Below are 19,532 nucleotides of genomic sequence, written 5' to 3' on the forward strand. Positions count from 1 at the left end.
CGGTAAGAAATTGCAATACTTGACGTTTTTTTCTCATAGAAAAAAAAGTTTGTTTAAAACCAACCAAAGATTTTGCAAATAACCCGATCTCTCTGCCGATTTGACAAGCTGAAGGCAATAAAATGGTACAACTCATTAGCTTCTAAATTGAAATAAAAGCTTGGTATATAACAGATTCATCCAAATAGGCCGGTCAAAGGTTTCAAATTCTACTGTTACTCAACTGCCAAGGTTATTTTTCTGCACAAACCTCTTCCCGTGTCTTATTTTGACATTGAAAAAAATCAAAACAAAATTTAGTGACATTTGTTGGGGCTATCGATAATTGAGACCATTCTCGGTGATATCTAAGTAAATATTCCGGCTTAGGGATTATAAGAAAGATGACACATGATACATGGCAAAACTCCCTCTTCTCTTTGATAGTTTATATTGATAGTTCGATTGTCATATTGTATGACGAAAGGGAGAAATGAGTTCCCCGATAGGGTGTGTAAGTTACTTGGGAGTTACCTGGTTGTACGTTAATACTCAAAGGGATTTCTGTAATCAGTTACTCTTTTTCTTTTGTAAAATTTTTACAAACGGTAGCAAATCGACAAAATTATACATTTACTTTGTATATCTTCCGACGGATGGGCAAAGCAGCTCTGATGAGAAGCCTGTAGCCCCCCTGCCCCCCTCTGTCGCCAACACTGCATCTTGGCACAAGTAAGCAAACTTCTATTAAACTCCTTATTCCCTTTTGCAGCAAACCCCTTGCAGGCTAGCTGGTTGTCCCAAATGACGACGTTCTAGATACGCTGTTCCGTGCTCCCTGTGATATCACTTTGTATATCGTGTCTTTTGTAATATGTTATGAGCATAGGTAAAAAAATATTTATGTTGTTAGGGCAAAACGTAATACAAACCAAGTCAGATGCATCCTTGTGTTTCAGCTGAGCCATATTCCATGGAGGTATAACAGACGATTTATAGTAAACATGAAATTTGAAGCAGTCGTACCTTTTTTGTAAGCACTGAGTAATTGTGGAGAATCTCAGAATCTAGATCAACGTCAGCCAGCCTCAGCCAGATGTCACCACGCATCTGGTCTGGTACACCCTGAAAAATAGAGGCAAGTATTTTTTAAAAAAATTTTTAAAAGGTCATTTTGGCTTATATTCTAATTTTGTAAATACCCAAAAAATATATGTAACGACAGTAAGAGGTTTGCTATTAGACAAGTTTTAATTTTTTTGTTCATGTTTGCTTTTTAAATCTTTAGAAAAAGATTGCTCTTAAGATCAAAATCGTACTGATTGTTTTTTCGAAGATTACATGACACGACCAATGAGGGATCTCGAGAAACACGATTATATCTTGTGATAATAAAAAATGAGCTAGCTTTTACTTGTTGCGCCTTGGTTGCTACAAGGTCATTCAAGATAATAAAAAGACTGTTTGATTAAGGCGGCCTTTAAACAGGCTTGACTGCACGAACAGACGATGTTTAAATACAAAGCAAGTACAAGCTAGGGTGGGAGCTATTTTCAGACTGAAGTACCCTTGTCTAAACCTAAATTTAACCTGAAAAAGCTGTCGTATTTACACAGAGTTTGGCCTAAAAGAAGCAGCCGGACACAGCTGCACAAATGTCAATTGATAGGAATTACATACGTTTCAAAATGATAATTTAATTCCTGGAACTAGAGAACGGAAATAAAATACTCGTTTGTCAACTAAATATACAAATTTTCACAGGGCTAGTATTTTATGAAAAGCTTTAAAACTTCATCAACTGATTTTACAAACAAAAAACCTTGCGGCTGATACTTTGCAAGGCAGCCTTCAGTATAGATCAGAACTGTCGTAAAGTCAGACATTCTTCAGGAAGGTGTACTGCCCATCTGAGAGAGTCAAAACCTAAGTTCACAACCAAAGTTATGCAGTTCATAGCCACCTTCTCAAGGAAGAAACATTAGTTAAAGACTTAAGTTTTCGCGTTGGGTTTTGAACTAGTTCGTGTAACCAAATCTTCAAATATTATGAATGCACAAAAACAATTAAGCTAGTTTCAGTAGATTGAATTGTTTCAGTAGCCTCCAAGCCCACTTTCAACGCTGTTGTATCAGACACATCAGAAAGTCGGAAGCTGTTTCTTTAAGACGTGTTTCGTTCCAAATTAACCACAAACTCTAGCGTAACGATACATAGAACAAGATGGTTTTTTGTTTGTGTTAGTCATTGCCGAGGTAATGCGTATCAAGCTCGGTATTAAACGTAGCCAAGATCGTAGAAGATTGGCGAAGGTCTGAGAAGAAGGTCTGAGAAGAAGGTCTGAGAAGAAGGTCGGAGAAGAAGGTTGGAGAAAAAGGTCGGGGATGAAGGACGGAGAAGTTGGGTTAGCTTGCAAAAGGATGTAGAAATTACCTTCCGGACAAGTTGCACCAGCTGTTTGGGCCTAGTCTGGTAATCCTTCCACTTTTCTAGCATTTCAGACCAACCTGCCAGCTCCTCCTCAGTGTATTCTTTTTCAACTTTGCCACTTCCAGATAACAACGGCTCGTCATCCTCCTCCTCAGGGCCTTGAAGATGAAGATGATTTGTAATCAAAATTCAAAAGAAAAGGCAAAGTGAAAGTGAAAAATGCAGACTGGCATTGTAGTCACGCAAAAATAACATACAGTAAAAGGTGAATTAAAATCTAACACAGGAATCGGGTCAAAAAATTCTTTGGTAATGCCGAATTCAATCGAAAAAGACAAAGTTATAGATTCAACCCAAAAACAGAGAATCAAAGGCTAGGAATTCCAAAACTTCTTCAATAGTGATAAACAGGGGCGAGTCTTAATTTTTCATCTCAAATGTCCTGTGAACTAAATCGGGTTAAATAACTATTCTAATGAACTTTAGCCTGGTGATCATGATCTTGCTATTGGTTTTCAAATCTTTTAAGTAGTTTTTTACCATTATAGTCACATGTAATTCGTTTATAGAATTGAGTTACAAGGAAAGGAATTGTTGGTTTGGTGATATTTAGTACGATCTCGTTTTCACGTGCATAGCTTCATAATCAGACGTCGGCCATTCGCAATACGAACACATCAAATTCATAGATGTTACAATTACGTTGTATTTAAGTGTGTGTTACAACTTTTGAGAATGTGACTATAAAACGTCTAGTAGTGGACCAGTAGTGGACCAGAAACTTTGTGAAAATTAGAACATTCAAAGAAAGCCACAAAATCTAAGCTAAAGCTAATTTGCAGCGTACGACAGATCACAACTAACAAAAAAATGTCAGTGTCAAAACAATGAAATGAAGCTGACAAACAAAGAACCGTTGCATTCTTTTAAGTCATTTTCAAATTAACAAGTCAATTTCATAGGTTAAGCGTCATTGGTTGTATTTTGAAGATACTTCAGGCAATTGAAGTATATAAACAATTCTAAGCAAGCAGACAATATTAAGGGGTATGAGAGCTGAAATTTGTGACACCACAGAGTTACCAAATTGATTCGCCTTTAATCGGTATTGTTCTCGGAAAGCGAGAAATGTTCTTGCTCTATAACTAAATAAACAACTGGAATTTCGAGATGAAAATTTTTTAATGCGGCAAGCGGCAGAGGCTATACTACAAGTGAATAGAATTGAATAAATTTTTGGCTTGAGAGATACTTTTGCCAAAGCCTTTGACATGATAAGGTGACATATTGCTTTTTCGAAACAGTGGAAAATGAATAATTTGTTTGAAGTGGAGCAAATGGTTAGATGCAATAGTGGATCTGACTTAGAACTGATTTCCAGCAAACGATTCCATGTTGAAGGGACTTAGAATTTACTGTAACCGATTATTTCCGATCTGTACAGTAACGATTATTTCTTAGTAGAAACATATAAGCATAATAAAATAATTTTGATTTAGAATGTCTGCAGGGAATTTCGGATTTATTATAAGAAAACCTTTGACTTAAGACTGTTGATGGAATGAAACTTTCAGATGCAATAACGTAAGACATTAAAAAAGTCACTATTTTGATCCATATTCGATGTGGTTGTGACCTATCTTGGCTGACTTGGTCTGGCTCAGATAGAGCATATAATTTTAAAATGTGTGTTCTCTATATTTAAGTTATCTACATACACAGTACAGTAGGTTTGTGACAGTATCGTTTGTCAGAGGACAGTTGGTTTTTTTAATTTTATTTTCATTGTTTTTTCATTTTCTTCAATTTTTACTTCTTTTAAATTTTTTCATTTTTTGAATTTTTTTTTGAAATTTCGACACACATTAAATTGATTAGATTAAAAAATGGTGCAAATTGATTTTAAAGATACACTCTAACTACTGCCGTCTCCAAATACATGTCATATAAATGCCTACCTTCCTAGCTTATGCAATGCAGGACTAAAAAAAGAAATTTTACTTTCCAGAGGACAATCAAGGATTACTCTCAGCTAGACCTTGGCAATTAGAAACTGGATTCAGAACTTAGAAACTTTCTCAATTAGGAATTTCAGCTTTTAATTTTTGGGAGTGTGTAGATCAGACAAAAGGCACAGCGCGTAAATCACAGTATACTCTTCTAGTTATGATTAAAAGATTCTTTGAGAATGCAGTTGTCCATATTGCATATTGATAAGAAGAAGTTGCGTAAATCTGGTCTTTAATCCCCTCTCGAATCCAGTTAAGCCATAATATGATTAGTTATTCATGATTAATTCAGTTATTCAATGCTTACCCATAATTTCAACCGGCTCTTCATCGGCCGATGAATCAGAAATAAAACTCGACTTCTTCGAAGATACTCTTGACAGCAGAGAAGACTCTCGCGATTTGGTGTGTCTTGATTTCGCAAGGGCTGAAAAGCTCAACAGACTGCTCAGCTCGAAATATCGCTCACCAGAGTCTAGGAAATTCTGCAAATGAAAATGAGGAAAAATACACAAGAGCTTCATAGTTATTAAGTAATTTTGTATAAAGAAGCAAATTTCAATCACAATGGGCGGCTTTGAAAGAATTTTTCAGGCTATAGATGCGTGCACTTCTTGTGTTTACTGGTGTTTTTAAAAAATAAGGGTTTTATCGTACATTTTCTGTGTAAAATGGAAATATTATTTAGCCTGAGTCATATAACATAAAGACTGAGTCATATGTGTTACTCCTCTAGTAAGGTAATGAATCACATTTTGCCTAAGCAATCCTTATGCTCTTAGAGCAGTGCTAAAAAAATTAACAAAAGCGTATACCACTTAGAGAGCAGAGGCCTTTAAAAAGAGGATCTACCATACGCAAATAGAAATAGTAAAGGACGTAACAGTTTGCTTGTAATGATAGTTCTAGTTGAAACTGAACAAGGTGAAAATGGTTGAAGATGGGAAAAAAATTGGATCCAAATAATGTGGTCGATAATGAATTTACGAGTATGTGGGGGATTTTCTTGCTTACGACGTCTAGAGGACTGTAATTTAATAGCAGGCATGAATAAGCGATCATTGAATAAGAGGTGATTTAGCCATTTGTCGACACCGGTTTTCAGTGGCTATTGAATTCAACAATCTTATCAGTTTCATGAAATCGTGGCGTCTTCATTGAATGCAGGTCCTTACTAAAGGTTGCCTTTTTTGATTCATTCTGTTGTAATTCATTCTTGATACGTTGCTCATTGAAATTAAGAATTCATTGAAGATCTTCTCATATTAGATAGACATTAACATCACAAGCCATGGCGTCATTAACGTCACAAGCTTATAGTTATTCCAGACATAGGAATCACGAGGTGTGGTCACATGCTCAGTAAGCATAGCTTTTCAGTGTCCTAAAAGCAGAAAAGAGTGCTAGAACTTAACCCACCTCTTTTAACTCCATCAAATACTCTTCATGCAATCTTGGTTTCGAAGGATTCCAGAATTTTTCGTTGTTTGGAAAAACCTTCACTTTGGATTCCTTTACGATTCGTACAGGTTCTTTGAGGTCAGAAAAGATGAGATCAGCTGCTACTGATATGAACACTCTTTTATCTAGAAAAGAAATCGATCAAAATGTCAACGCACAACTCCTAACATTTTTGCAAACTGTGAAGTAGATGAATTAGAGCACAGGTTCCCGCAGTTAGTTTTCAACTTTTCCAAAAGTTTAACAATGGGCATTTATATAATTGGAATAAGTATATTTAGAAATTCCATACATTTCAAATGTTCAAATGAGATTCGGTCTATGGAAAACGAATTGGGCAAACGTTTTGCAACCGAATTACGTTTCAGAGCAGTTTTCGTATACTTTAAATCATTTTTTAAGAATTTCATGATTATGTGGCACCTGTAACAATCTAAATGAAAAAATTCTTAGTTGCACACATGTTTTAAAAATAGCATTTTTTCTTTCAAATTTTCCAGATATAATTCACAGCACATATTGGTAACGGAATCACATTTTTAGTCTTAATATTTAAAGCTAGCTATAAAAATAATCAAAATTCTTTGAAATGGAGAGATGGAGAGATGGAGAGATGGAGAGAATTGGTCTTTAATCACAAAGTAGTTAGGGAACGGAATTACAAATCTTGGCATCGGTATTACACCGTACTAATTTTCATACATGAGATATCTTGATATAAATGCAGATGCACCTTAATAATCTAGAACGTATTTTTCTACACAGAAGAATTTAAATGAAAGTTTAAATAAATGGGACTAAAGCCTTTAGGTCATATTACGCACTTTCTTAGGAAAGATCTTTAACTATGCACAAATCAGATGAAGATTTTCTCAATTATTTCATCTCCCGAAGAGAATTACCAGATTTCCATAAATTCACGAGTGATTTAGAAATCCACTAAAACTAATGGGAAAAAAGTAAAAAAGGAAATGGGATAAAGTAAAACCGCCGCAATATTTAGCATGTTAAACAGATAGCTCCATCATTAGAAAAGAAGTAATTTCCTGCCCTAGAATAAGAACATAACAAATAAAACAAATAGAATAAAATATACAAATAAAATATAAAATAATGAGAGTGCTGAAATAATCTACCTTTTTGTGTTTCAGTATTCAAAACTTTCATATCTGGCCATGCTGGATTCCAAGTTCCATAGATTATGCTGACCCGACCGGAATTTCGTGATTCCATTTGTACCTGCACATCGAAAAAGAAGTCAATTTTAAAATAAAAAGCAAACTTTGTAGAAATAATTAACTATCAATGGGCATATATCCAGAAAATGTTGTTGTTCATATAATAAAAAGAGAAGAATGGACGTTTTCCTTGGGATCGTAAATGAGCCATTTTATCATGATTTCTATTTACAGAAGGAACATGTCATAAAATGTATATAAATAAATCTATGTCGAATCATAGTGCATGCATGTAAAAATACACATCAAATCTTGGCTGGCAACGAGAGTAGTCGTCTTAATGGTGATCGAAACTTGGTCGTTTGATCACGCCCCCCCCCCCTTCAACAGTTTTTTGAATATGATGGAACATGAAATTAATATCCACAACAAACGGAATCAGGGGAAAATGTGCCTATTAAAAATGAACAATAAAACACGCAGTGGAAGAATGGAAACACCGAGACAAACATGTTGGAAAAAGCTTAATGAATATCATAGGTGAGAATTGAATAGTGTAACCAACCTGATCAAGCAGGTGCATATTTTGGTGCTCTACATTTTTACCAGGAGAGAGAAGAAGCCCGAAGCATCTGAAATGATAAAAATGTTTCATGATGTTATCAACACTTAACACAAAGTTATTTGATTACTAAGACAGGATAATTTCATTTCCTTATTATGAACCAGGCAAATATTGGTTGCCAAAACTCGCAGTGCTGGCGCAGCATTGTTAAGAAGAAACATTCTACAATTTTTGCAGTTTCAGATAAAAATAAATCTGTTTTCTTTCCTGTATTGATCAGAAACACCTTTTTGTCATGCAGATCAAACAACGATAAAACAGAACATAGTGCAACAAAATCGCGTGGCAGCTAATTTGCTGCAATTTCAAAAATGTTTGTCACTGCACCAGCAAAAGTTTCTAGCCTCAAAATTGTATACTACGAGTGACTGTTCTTACTTTAATGAAAGTTTCGCAAGGTACTTCAAACTAATTATCAATGTTGAAAATTAATAGTGTCTAAATTGTTCAACCAATGAACCATTTGAACAATTCAAGGTTGAATAGTACAGGAAACAGCAACCGTGTATTTCACATTCATGAATCATGCTGGGGTGCACCTTTATGTTTTTTGAAGGTTAGCGCATATGATTGAAAAAGGTGTACAACTTTAAATATGTCAGCCACGGATATTGTCTCGCCCCTGCTCGACTCTACAATGAGAACTATTGCCTAATCATATAGACTATGTCAGAAATTTCGTGATAATGCAATACTGGATTGAACACCCATCCTCTGCATGCAATACAGAAATTTTTGATTCAAAACTTTTTTGGTCCTTTTCAACGAGCAAAATCTCCCTGGGTCAAAATAGAGATTTGTTTCTGAGAAAAACAAAACAGATTCAAATAGAGTTCTGATATCTAATTGTTATTTCGTTAAACAAACTAGATAAGGAATTCTTTAGAAGTTGAAATTCATTACCCTTTAACACAATCTCCTTTTTTACCTTGACTAGAAAACGGGGACAGGGACTTATATCAGTGTTGTAGTTCTTTATATTTTAGTGATAAAGGGACATAGATTCGTACCAATACTAGGGACCACCTTTTTGATAAACAATAAAATATCAAAGAAACGTGAGTTAACTTTGATTAGGGTGATTTCGAGTTTGAGAGGAAGACCATAAAGCTGGGTTTTCATTTTTACCCCCTTTAAACCGTTTCTTATTAAAACTTTTACAGAAAAATACGCATTATCCTAAATTTAATATTTTTCAATGATGGAAGATTTGATCTATAAAACATTATGCATATAATTGTTGAAATTTATCTTGCACTAAACCTAAAAATAATCTTTGTATTCAATTTATCCTTTTAATGAAAAAAGCTTAAAACGCGATCCATATTCTAAGGAGAAAATCCATGCATTGGAGAAAAGTAAAATCAGAAGAAACAAGATCAATCTGGATTAAACACAAACCTGTAAAGTTTGTGTGGCAATTTTTACGAAAAAAGTCATACTGAAAGACTGAATTCAAATTACAATGAAACAAAACTTCAAAATAGCACACACCTTTCAATTGCTAATGTCTTGTTTGTTAGCTGCTCCAAGCAAATTACAACCCTTTTGTTTACATCTTGACGCAATTTGAAGCAATTTTTGTCCCTTGCAACTTGAGCCATAGTTCCCTTACTATCCTCCTCCAGTATATCAATGGTAACATCATATTTGAAACTCAGGTTGTTTGGATCCAGTCTGGTTTGTTTAAGCCCTGTATCAGCAGCTTGTTTCTCCTGAATGGGCATCAGAAAACATTAATGAAAAATAAATAGTTTCCTTCTAAATATGACATTGAACTTCGATGAATAAAAGAAAAAATTGGATATTGCAAGGGTCCACACAATGTTAAGCATCTAAGCATTATAAGATAACCAGAACATTCAGAAAGCTATACAGCTTGCAATCAAAACTCTTAAGTTGGGGCAGCTTGCTCATAGAAATTCAATTAATCTAAGTGAGCAAAATGCAAAAATATAAAAATCACAAGTAAAGAGTCAACCACATATTGTTAAATTGTTTTTTATATAGAACCAGTCCTTTTCGTTTAGCGCGTGCGATCGCACCCGCACACGCCTGCACACGCGCAAGTTAAATTGCGCGTGCTTTTGACCACACGCGCAAACAGGTGTTTTTGCAGTTTTCTGTTAAAGGGCCTCTCCAGCCAAATTTTGCACTTGCATTTTATTGGCAATTTTTATAAAGAAGTTGAGCCTGCTGATTACGAATTCGTTATTTGTTTTTCGATATTTTTTACAGTTTGTGAGATATAAGCTCTTGCATTTCGATAATTGAATTGAATTAACCGACAAAAATTGTTGGTTTGGTGACACTGTGACGCAATTTTGACGTCACAGTGTATTTCGGATAGTCTCGCCTCAAACCGAATCGAACGACGGCGATTCGCAAATTGAACATTGCAAGTGATGGTACTTTCAGTTCTGTTCCACCAGCTTTCAGTTTGAGCATTTCAGACACCAATTCTGAAGCCTTTAGTTGTTCATCGTTTCTGGAGAACAACTGAAGTGACAATTTCGATTAATTATACGCGAGGGAAGAGCTGGAACAGGAACTGGAACTGGATGCAGTTATCAACGCGTGACCATGAGTCCTTCACGCTTCGGTGGAAGATATACGAAATTCATGGCGAACGAGAGCCGCACATTGTGACGTCAGAATGTCACCAAACTGATTCGGCTTTTGTCGTTGTTTTTCTCGGAAAGGTGCAACTTTAAAGCCTTACAACTTCTAAACTAATTGGAATTTTGCAAAAACAATGACTTTGTCATAATACACGCACCAGATGCTAACTTTTAAGTCATTAAAAACATTTTTTTTTGCTGGAGAGGCCCTTTAACATCAATTTCCCATGGTCTCATGATTGTTTATCCTTTCCCTTGTTACTTGATTCGCACTTTTGACCACAGTATGATTTTTCCAATTTTCGGAAGTGATGTTTGGCTTTTGACTGAGTGCTCAATTCAACTTAGCGTCTCGTCTTTAAGCTAAGTCGCCATTAGCATGTTAAGTATAATAACTGATTTCCTGTCAAAACGTAATTAGGCCCTGAAAGCAAGTAGCTGTTGGAAACAATTTTTACTTGCTCTTGTAACTTTGGAGAGTGACGACGACTTTTAAAAGATGGCTGCTAAGGGCAACAAAATCTGTTATGTATTGATTAATTGAGTTTTGCTCTTGCACGTATTCGAGTGGCTTTTCCCTTCTTGCTCCTTTTACCAATTTTATCAGGTTTGTACTTCAAATTTTCTTACAAGTGCGATCGCACGCGCAAATTTGTTTACATGTGCGATTTGCCACACACGCGTAATTTTGCTCACGAAAAGGACTGATAGAACACAAAATTTTTTTTAGGGATGAAAATTATTTGGAAACATACTTTTCTGTTCTTTCTAAGGATATTGGAAAAACTCTGAACAATTTTCACAGCCTAGAAAAGATAAAAATAGGCATTGTTAAAATAAAACAAGGAGTGTGTAAATAAATCTTGATCTTAACTATGCATATAAACCAAAATAAAGTTCCCTTCTGGATTGATTTGATCTCTAGCTAGTTTTAATATTATAGCTTCATCAGAGCTTGCCATGAGAAACAGAGGTTTAATCATCCTCATTTTTTGTGCCAGGTAGCAAAATAATTCATAAAAATTTTCAGAAAATAAACAAGACAAAAAAGTTTCATAAAAATTGGAATTATATTCAAGTATTTCTAGAAAATTTTATAACAAGCTCAATCTCTGTTTTTATCAATAAAAAGGCCATTATTTCTTGAATCTCATTAAACTCCTACAAATATCTTTATCGATTACCTTCCACAATTTCCTTCATCTAGTAGACATTAAAGCATCCCAAATAAATAGAAGATTTTAGCTGAAAACATCAATGGATAAAAACCGCAAAACAGAAAATATTTTTTCAGTCACTTACTGTATCTTCTTCATCACATCTGAAAACATGACAGTGGAAGGAATCTTCACCATGCGCTACATTAAATGCTACACAGTCTTTTTCTTTGCTTTCATCATCTGCCTTTCCCCAGAAAATGACTTGCTTGGCATCATATGTTGCCATGTCCTGTCTTGAAACAGGATCAATTAATCTAATGCATCCATCAGACGATAAGCCAACAGCAAGAATAACATCAAGGCTGATGTTAGCATGATCACGCATAATTGATATGGTACGCTTGAGTTCAATTTCGCTAACAGGAGCATTAACAGAGGATGAGCCTAGGTATGTCACATTATGGTAAAAAACACAAGCATCTTTAAGACCACTGTCAACCATGCTTATCTCTATTGCGTTGTTTGTTGCTTCATCAGAGCCATCACTATCATCCACAAAGGAGACCTGCACTTCAGAACTGTCTACATCTTCATATTCTGAGTATTTTCGCATAGATGAAAACCAACTCTGACCTTGAACTGAAACAACAGGGCTTATTCTGCATTTATCTTCTGAGATTGAATTCAGATCAGTTGGTTCGACATCAAGTTGAGCATCTGCCATTAAAGTCGTCACATCATCTTCGTGCTCAGTTTTGCCTAGTTTAGGCTCCATATCTAAAGAATGCACTTCTGAAAAGCTACTTATACTGCTATGGCCAGATTTATCTGTTCGCCCAGGAAAACCAAAATCAAGTGAGTTATCTGACTTTTCATCTAAGCTTTTCACACTCGCAATGTCACTACCATTCTGAGAACACATGATAAAGTCCTTTTCTCCATTCTGGTGTGGATTTGATGGTTGTTCTTCTTGTTTGGATGATTCCATGGGACTTCTATTCACCAAAAAGCTAGGAAATAGCAGAAAGTAAAAGCTCAAACTGATCAGCTATCCATAATTCATTCTTTCAGAGGAAATGTTCTACCTTTGCATGATAATATTATTGCATAATGAAGCATGCAAATCTCATTGACTTACACTAGCAAAAGGTTCAAGTAACTAGCTAATCAAAGAAATAGAAAGTTTTTTCTATGACATCAAGGCTTCATTTATACAAAGAAAAAACTAATCATAAAATTATGCATAATTATACATAAATTTTGCTATTGCTTTCTACTTCCATTCATTAAAACTATAAGGTTTTTATAGAACAGTTCACCATTACCCAAGCAATGTCCACAAAATTTACTTTCCTTCAGAAAAAATATATTTTGCTACTCAATACACCTATTCATATTTCTTTTCATATAAATATAGCTAAATTAGTCAAGTACAACTCCATATGTCTCACTAGAAATTCTAACATAGCAAAACCAAGTTCCCAAGCTTAACTTGGCTTTGAGCATTCATTTGCAAATAATATTACATCATGGTTTGGAATTTGTTAAGTAAAAATTGGGGTTTTGATGAATTTGGTACCAAAATCAGGTGACAGTCAGTTAACATCTGTATGCAGCTAATTACCAGGTCTATCGGTTTGAGGCAGGTCATTGTGCACCTGCGTCTTGGCACAGGCCTAGGCAAGATAATGTGTGCATTTTCTCACATCTTGCTTCTCAAAAAGTAGCGATATCGAATGCACTTTCTAGAGATTACTTTTTATCAAAAACTTTGTATTGTTGACCCAGGAATCAGCCTCAAATTAAAGCATTCACCACTTAGGGAATTGCATGACAGGAAATAGATGTTAAACAATGAAAAACTCCCTGTGCTAGTTGAGTGAGATAAAAAAACCACTAAATCTCCCTCCCAAATGTTACCATTATTAAAAGTAATTTTTAGATTAAAAACGTGTTAATAGTCTACTAGGAATTGTGATGGGATCAGAATAACAGATAAGTTTCTTTTGAGGGTGTCTATTACAAGTTAGACAAAAGTAATATAATACTTTGGTATCAAAAAAAATTTCAAAATCACACAAAAAAGCTGCAACATCAATAGCACTGATATTACTGCTTTTCTGCATGTTTTAAACTAGAAGTTATGAATCACGCTTCTAAATGAAAAATTTTTCTGCAAGGTGCTGAATCAGCTGCACACCTACAAAAATCTTTAAGGATAGGCCTCAATCACTAATAGTATTACATTTCCCTCAAAACAAGCTTTGTTAAAACTTTGACTTAAGGTGCAATCAAGTCAGCTTAAACTGGCATTATAAAAATCTTTAAGGTTATTTTAGTTAGCACCATCATATAAATTAATATCAAAACCGTCCCATTTGCTGTCTGGCATAGCCCTTGCATATTCACGGGCACATACTTTATCCAGGAATGCTGAGGAACCTCAAAATCATGCTACGCGATGAGGATACCTATGCTATCCAATCAAAATACATAAAACAATCATTTTACATGTCAAAACAATAACATTGAGCATTCCCTGATCACTGTGAAAGGCCACATTTCAGTTTCAAAGAGTAGAAAACTGAGGTTATTTAAGGCCCACTCACATCAATGCCATGCATTGAAAACACATTTATTCAATAGCACACATCACAATAAGGCTCAAAAAGAAGAAAAAAGTAAACATAAAGGGTACCTAAACATGCTTTTAAAAATCTTTTTATTTAATGTTCATGACAGAATCAAAAAAAATATTCCAAAGTAGATTTGTCCATGATTTCCCAGTGTCAGCATTATCCATGATGAAAGCCTAATATAAAACTGCCCTAATATACAAAAAAGAGAAAGGGACAAATGATTTGGCTTAACTTTCGTTCATGGAATCAGTTATTTGTTTGTGTGAGGAGTAAAAGGCATATGCAAATTTCATTTACTGGCATCTTGGGAATCGCAATAAAAATAAGCAAGCAGAGGTTTCACCATATGGTTAAATTTTGATTTCATGAACAAAAAAGACACTTGTTTATCTGGCTAATGATCTTAGCTATAACAGAATCTTAGTCAAGAATGAGAAACTTTTTTGATTAAACCTAAAACATGTCTCATGCTACTTCATTTTAAGATCCAATAAATCTTATTATTGTACCAAGTGATGAGAAAAGAAATCAAACAATTCATAGAGATTCCTTTTTTCAAGAAAATTAACAAATATACGTTTCTTGAAAAGAGATCAAGAAACTTATTTTGTTAGTTGTTCCACTGCATTTAAATTGTTTCATGCACAAACACTTCTTCTTTGCGCAATATATGTGACCAATTGATGTCTATATTGATAACATATTGATAAGATACAGCCATATCACTAAAAATTGATCTGTTCCATGCTTCCTTGTTTCTATTTGTCTTACAGAGAGGATGATATTAACAAAATAACAAAAAATAATGAGCATTTAAATTATATCTTGATATTCAATCTAGCTTGGAATTATAACAATGTTGTATTACATTAGCACTCAGTTTTCTAAATACCTAAATTGCAGACCAGCTTTATAAAATAATGAATAAAGTTCTAGCATTGGTAATTCAACGTATTATCAAGAAACCTAATGATCAATAGCAGGTAGCTAGTGATGACTTTTGATGCACTTCATATGCATTCCCTAGCAAAAGATTTCGTACGACTACTTTATCTAGATATAAAGTATTTTGCCCTTTAAAACAGAGATGGCATTTAAAACAACAAAAGAGCCGAATGTTTTTCCGCTTCACTTAGTATGAACAAAATAGAAGGGAGGTGTTAGAAAAATAGGTACTTTATATTTCCTTCCATCCAGTGAGACTGTTCTTGACAAAAAGCAGTTTACCAATTCAATATACGTGATCTCAGAATGAATTTTTCACCCAAAAATGTGTTTAATGTTAAATTTGGTTTATCAAATGCCTGAAGATAACCAAGCCTTCATTGCAATGCACTGTCAGAGCACAAGTACATGTATGATATAAAGACGAAAGGGATTTGGTAGGCCTAGTCAACATATACATACACGTTGCGGCTAAAGTATCTTGAAGCGCTGTAGGGATGTCTAAATAAGCTTACCTTGTTTATAATTCATTCTTTCTTCACCTTATTCACTAAATTCATGCACATTATTCGTGAAAATATGAAAACTTCAGGCATCTATCCCATTCCTCTGATACCAAAAGCCCTCACGATAATGCCCTGTCTGTTTTTATTGGCCACTGATCACCAGTTCCCTGGTATTCGACACCCCGGTTTAAAATTGGATAGGAAAGCAAAGAAGGTCCGTTTTCTGATATCTAGGGGGTAAAACTCTTTTCCGAATGCAAACCAGATGTCCTAAAAATTTGCTCTGTGCGAGATATCTGTGCTCTGTGGTAGGTAGATAAAGTATTATTGGACAAAAATTTCTGACCTAAAAATTGGCAGAAACGAAACTTTCCAACTGGGAGAGCGAGCTGATAAGTTTGGCAGGGAATTGCTTGTATGAGCCTATATGTAAATTTCGAAACATATGTCGTCCTTACCTGCGGTGTAGTAATGGGGGACTGAGGAGCCATAATACCCCCTCCCTATGTTGGTACGGTTAGTCCAAGAGGTGACCGATTTCGATAAGACCATTAGATAAAGCGGTGGAAGAAAGCACGATTGCCCAGCGGATATAACCTGGTCTGTTTCAGTCAACAAAGATGAGGGTAATTTTAAAAACCATATTGCTTATTCAATTTTTCACACGATTTAAAATTTCATTTTTAAGCAAATCGTGACTAGGTGTTCTTATACGAAGGATGTTTAGATGATAAAATAGTGTATTATTATTCCATAATTTCAGGGTGTCTATTGCCTATTTAAAGCGTAATGCGCCAAGAAAGATACTAGAACCTAATCAAATGTCATAATAAATGCACCATAGCAATTCGAAATCAGTACAAATCAAGGGCAATCATAAAATAACAAAATACAGGACACAAACCTTTTTTGTTGATTAGAGTATCCCGTTTCAGCGCGCAAGTCTAGGATAGTATTGATTTTTTTCAGTTAGCTCCCGGACACCTGACAAAAACATGTTGATATGACTGGTGGAGGAATGATAACATGCAAGAAATAATCTACTTCGTGTAATAAAAGTCTGAAAAAGGTCACAGCAACCAGTTTATTGGTTCACGGGAATGTGCGTGGGTATCGTCACTTGCAACCCTTCGAAACTGGTGCTGTCACGCATGCTTTGAAAGACGTTACATCTGGGCCAAGCGCTCTATGATTGGTAACTTTAGGGGAGCAGAGCAACAAGTATCGGGGCTGGGAACTGAATGGTTTACATGCTGCTTTCTCTCAGGCTTATTTTATTCTGGGTGGCGTTCTAAAAATCTAACCTTTTCTATGTGCAATTCACACAATTCAAAATATCTCAATTGCCATCCATGTCTTACACTAAGTACCAAAAATTTCGGTGGGGTTTATTCTCGGTGGAGCAGGGCAACCAAAAATTAACCCCACCTAACTTTTTTGAAACCGTAATTTTTACTTACCGGAATTTTCAAGCGCAAAAAAACTCGTTTTACACTGATGAACTTTCAAAATAGCAAAAAAAATTTCCTTGATATTTCAAAGATGCCAGAAAATGTATAGGATTTCCAGTTGTCAAATCTGATATCACAAAGCATGACTGATAACATGGAGAACATATTTACAGATTATTTTAAGCTACCAACTTTTTTAGTATTATTAGACATCCAACACATCTTCATTTTCAGTTTCTGGTTCTTCTTCGTCATCAGCAAATAAGATATCCAGCTCATCTTCATTTGCTTTTCTTTCACCTTAGACAATCCAATAAATTTTAGTTCTCATTTTAGTTGGGTCGAACTGATGCTTCTACAGGCTCTTCATAATTTCGTTCAAAAATTTGATGGCATAAATTTTTGGTTGCCCTGCTTCACCGAGAATAAATCTAATCAAAAGTTTTGGTATTTAGTGCATGATATGAATCGGTATTGTAATAAGGAGGATGATGATATGAATGAGGAAAAGGATGTTGTTTTCTATCTCTCTAGTTCTACTATTAAAACCTATCGCAGAGAGGGACACCGGGCTAGATTGCATAAGTTCCAAGATCTATTGATAATCTGGCTGGTCTGTGTCACACAGTTCTCAGAAATATCAAAGCACTCGCACAGTTCAGCTTAAATTGAATAATTTTCTTTAAATTACCAAGATGGTCATGGACAGGGGCGGACTGGCTGGTCGGGCTATTCGGGCGATCGCCCGAAGGGCCGGTCGGTTAAAGGGCCGGTTGATAAAAGTGCAAAAAAATATTTTGGCTTAAAAAGTGAATGCGAGGCAAAAAAGTATACCCACGCGTTAATCTGTTTGCCTTGAATTTTCAGGGACTTTGTGGGAAAGAGTAAATATACACGCGAGTACTCCAAAACCATCAAAATTATGAATTCATTTTTGCACCGAAGCCCAAACACACTTCTTCAGGGAACATGTTATTGACATTTTGTTATATTTTCTCTTGACGGTATTTCCTTTTTGGCTACATATTATACTGTAACATCCCTGTTTCAATGCGATACATAAAGCGCCGGCAAAACGACTGGACATTTGCACTGGTCACACATTGGACATTGCTCACTTGTTCAGAGTATGGACATCAAGAAAATATTGGTTATGGCAAAACGACTGAACATTGTCCAGTGAACTTTTTCTCTGTTGAAGAATGCGGGTTGAAAAACAGGCAACAAGGCATCTCTTTACCTTTGAAAATACACTTTTCATAGCCCTAACCGTGTTATCGTATGAATTAAAGTGTATTATTGGAAAGTGGCTTGGACTGCTAGGTTCATCAAAATCACCGTCCTCGTGCTCTCTGGCATCGCTTTCCTTATCGTTACTAAAGCTAATCTGATCTGATCTTATCGTTATTAATGAAATGCCTTTTTCTACTATTGGTCGAATTGAATTTTTACGTTGTTTCCATTTCGTTCGCAGTGTTGACTGGGAAAGTTTGTTGAAGATTTGAATATGGGAAATAAATTGACGCCAAGTCCAAACCATTAATCGATTGCGCGTGCGCGAACTGGACAATGTTCAGTAGAGTGGCCAAACGACTGAACAATTTCTGTATAACATCAGTGAACAAAAGAAATTTAATCCTGTCCACTGAACATTTTTGGCTGCCTTCAAAATCGACTGAACAACATTCAACATCGCTGAACAAGACTGGACAAGGTGGCAAAACGACGCAACATTTACGCTGGACATTTGTCCAGTCCATGTTCAGTGATAATGTCCAGTCATTTTGCCGGGGCTTAAGATTTTAACCTGCTCCGATGTCTTTTTACTTAGCTTTTGCTTGAAGCTGGTCGTGTTTTTCCCTAAGCACAAGCTTTTGCTAAATGTAATAAATTTAAAAGTCCAAAAATTAGAGTTCACTAAGCGATTTGCTCTGTGATGTGAAGTAATGAAGAGGACATACGTAGAACAAGGGAAGAGCAAGAAGACTTCAATCAAAGGTGGTGCACAGAAATTTCGTGAGGAAAAGCTGCGAGACTTAAAAAAGGATTCAGCTACGATACAAAGCTTTTTTTATCAAGCAAAACAGGGGTATGGTGCTACACGATAAAATTTCACCAGGGGTGCACATGTTTTCTTTTTGGGGTCAGAAATTGACAAATCGATATTTTTGGGCTGCTGAAAATCATTGTGGTTTTCCGGAGGAATAGAAAATTATTTGTCACAAGTTGAGTGTGAAGCTTTTCCACTTTAAATATATAAAGAACAGATTACGTGGTAATTTTTCGCAGCCAAACCTAGAGTCCTTCATGTTAATGTTCTTAGAAAAACACCTGTTAGATGACATCTAGAACGATCACATTATCAACAAATAGGTTACTGTATTAAGAAAGAAAGTCAAACCAATGAGTTAAAATTTTTATTTATTTATTATTTAGTTAGCAAATGACTTATTGAACATGTTCTGTTAACCAGCATTCATCCATGCACAAAATTACTGAATTTAAAAACTTGTTTTCCTTACAGACTA

At 35.3% G+C, this 19,532-nt stretch overlaps 1 protein-coding gene across 2 annotated transcripts in view; it reads right to left on the reverse strand.

Moving 5' to 3' along the window:
• Nucleotides 1–16,598, reverse strand: part of LOC135693249 (rab GTPase-activating protein 1) — a 39,220-nt gene extending 22,622 nt beyond the window's left edge. Inside the window, exons 1-10 of one of the 2 annotated variants that reach the window (XM_065211673.2) lie at nt 16,458–16,598; nt 11,606–12,473; nt 11,059–11,109; nt 9,177–9,397; nt 7,623–7,689; nt 7,016–7,118; nt 5,838–6,004; nt 4,726–4,903; nt 2,413–2,567; nt 1,006–1,104 (exon numbers count right to left, since the gene is read on the reverse strand). In XM_065211673.2, the coding sequence (XP_065067745.2) occupies nt 1,006–1,104; nt 2,413–2,567; nt 4,726–4,903; nt 5,838–6,004; nt 7,016–7,118; nt 7,623–7,689; nt 9,177–9,397; nt 11,059–11,109; nt 11,606–12,451 (1,887 nt within the window). In that variant the 5' untranslated portion in view covers nt 12,452–12,473; nt 16,458–16,598. Of the gene's footprint in view, nt 1–1,005; nt 1,105–2,412; nt 2,568–4,725; nt 4,904–5,837; nt 6,005–7,015; nt 7,119–7,622; nt 7,690–9,176; nt 9,398–11,058; nt 11,110–11,605; nt 12,474–15,562; nt 15,731–16,457 lie in introns of those variants that run through there. The other variant, XM_065211672.2, reaches the window with a different exon arrangement.
• Nucleotides 16,599–19,532: the final 2,934 nt, after the last annotated feature.

This window comes from Rhopilema esculentum, chromosome 11 (genome assembly GCF_057945365.1).
Source record: "Rhopilema esculentum isolate cy_ngs chromosome 11, ASM5794536v1, whole genome shotgun sequence".
In the NCBI taxonomy this organism is placed as follows: domain Eukaryota; kingdom Metazoa; phylum Cnidaria; class Scyphozoa; order Rhizostomeae; family Rhizostomatidae; genus Rhopilema; species Rhopilema esculentum.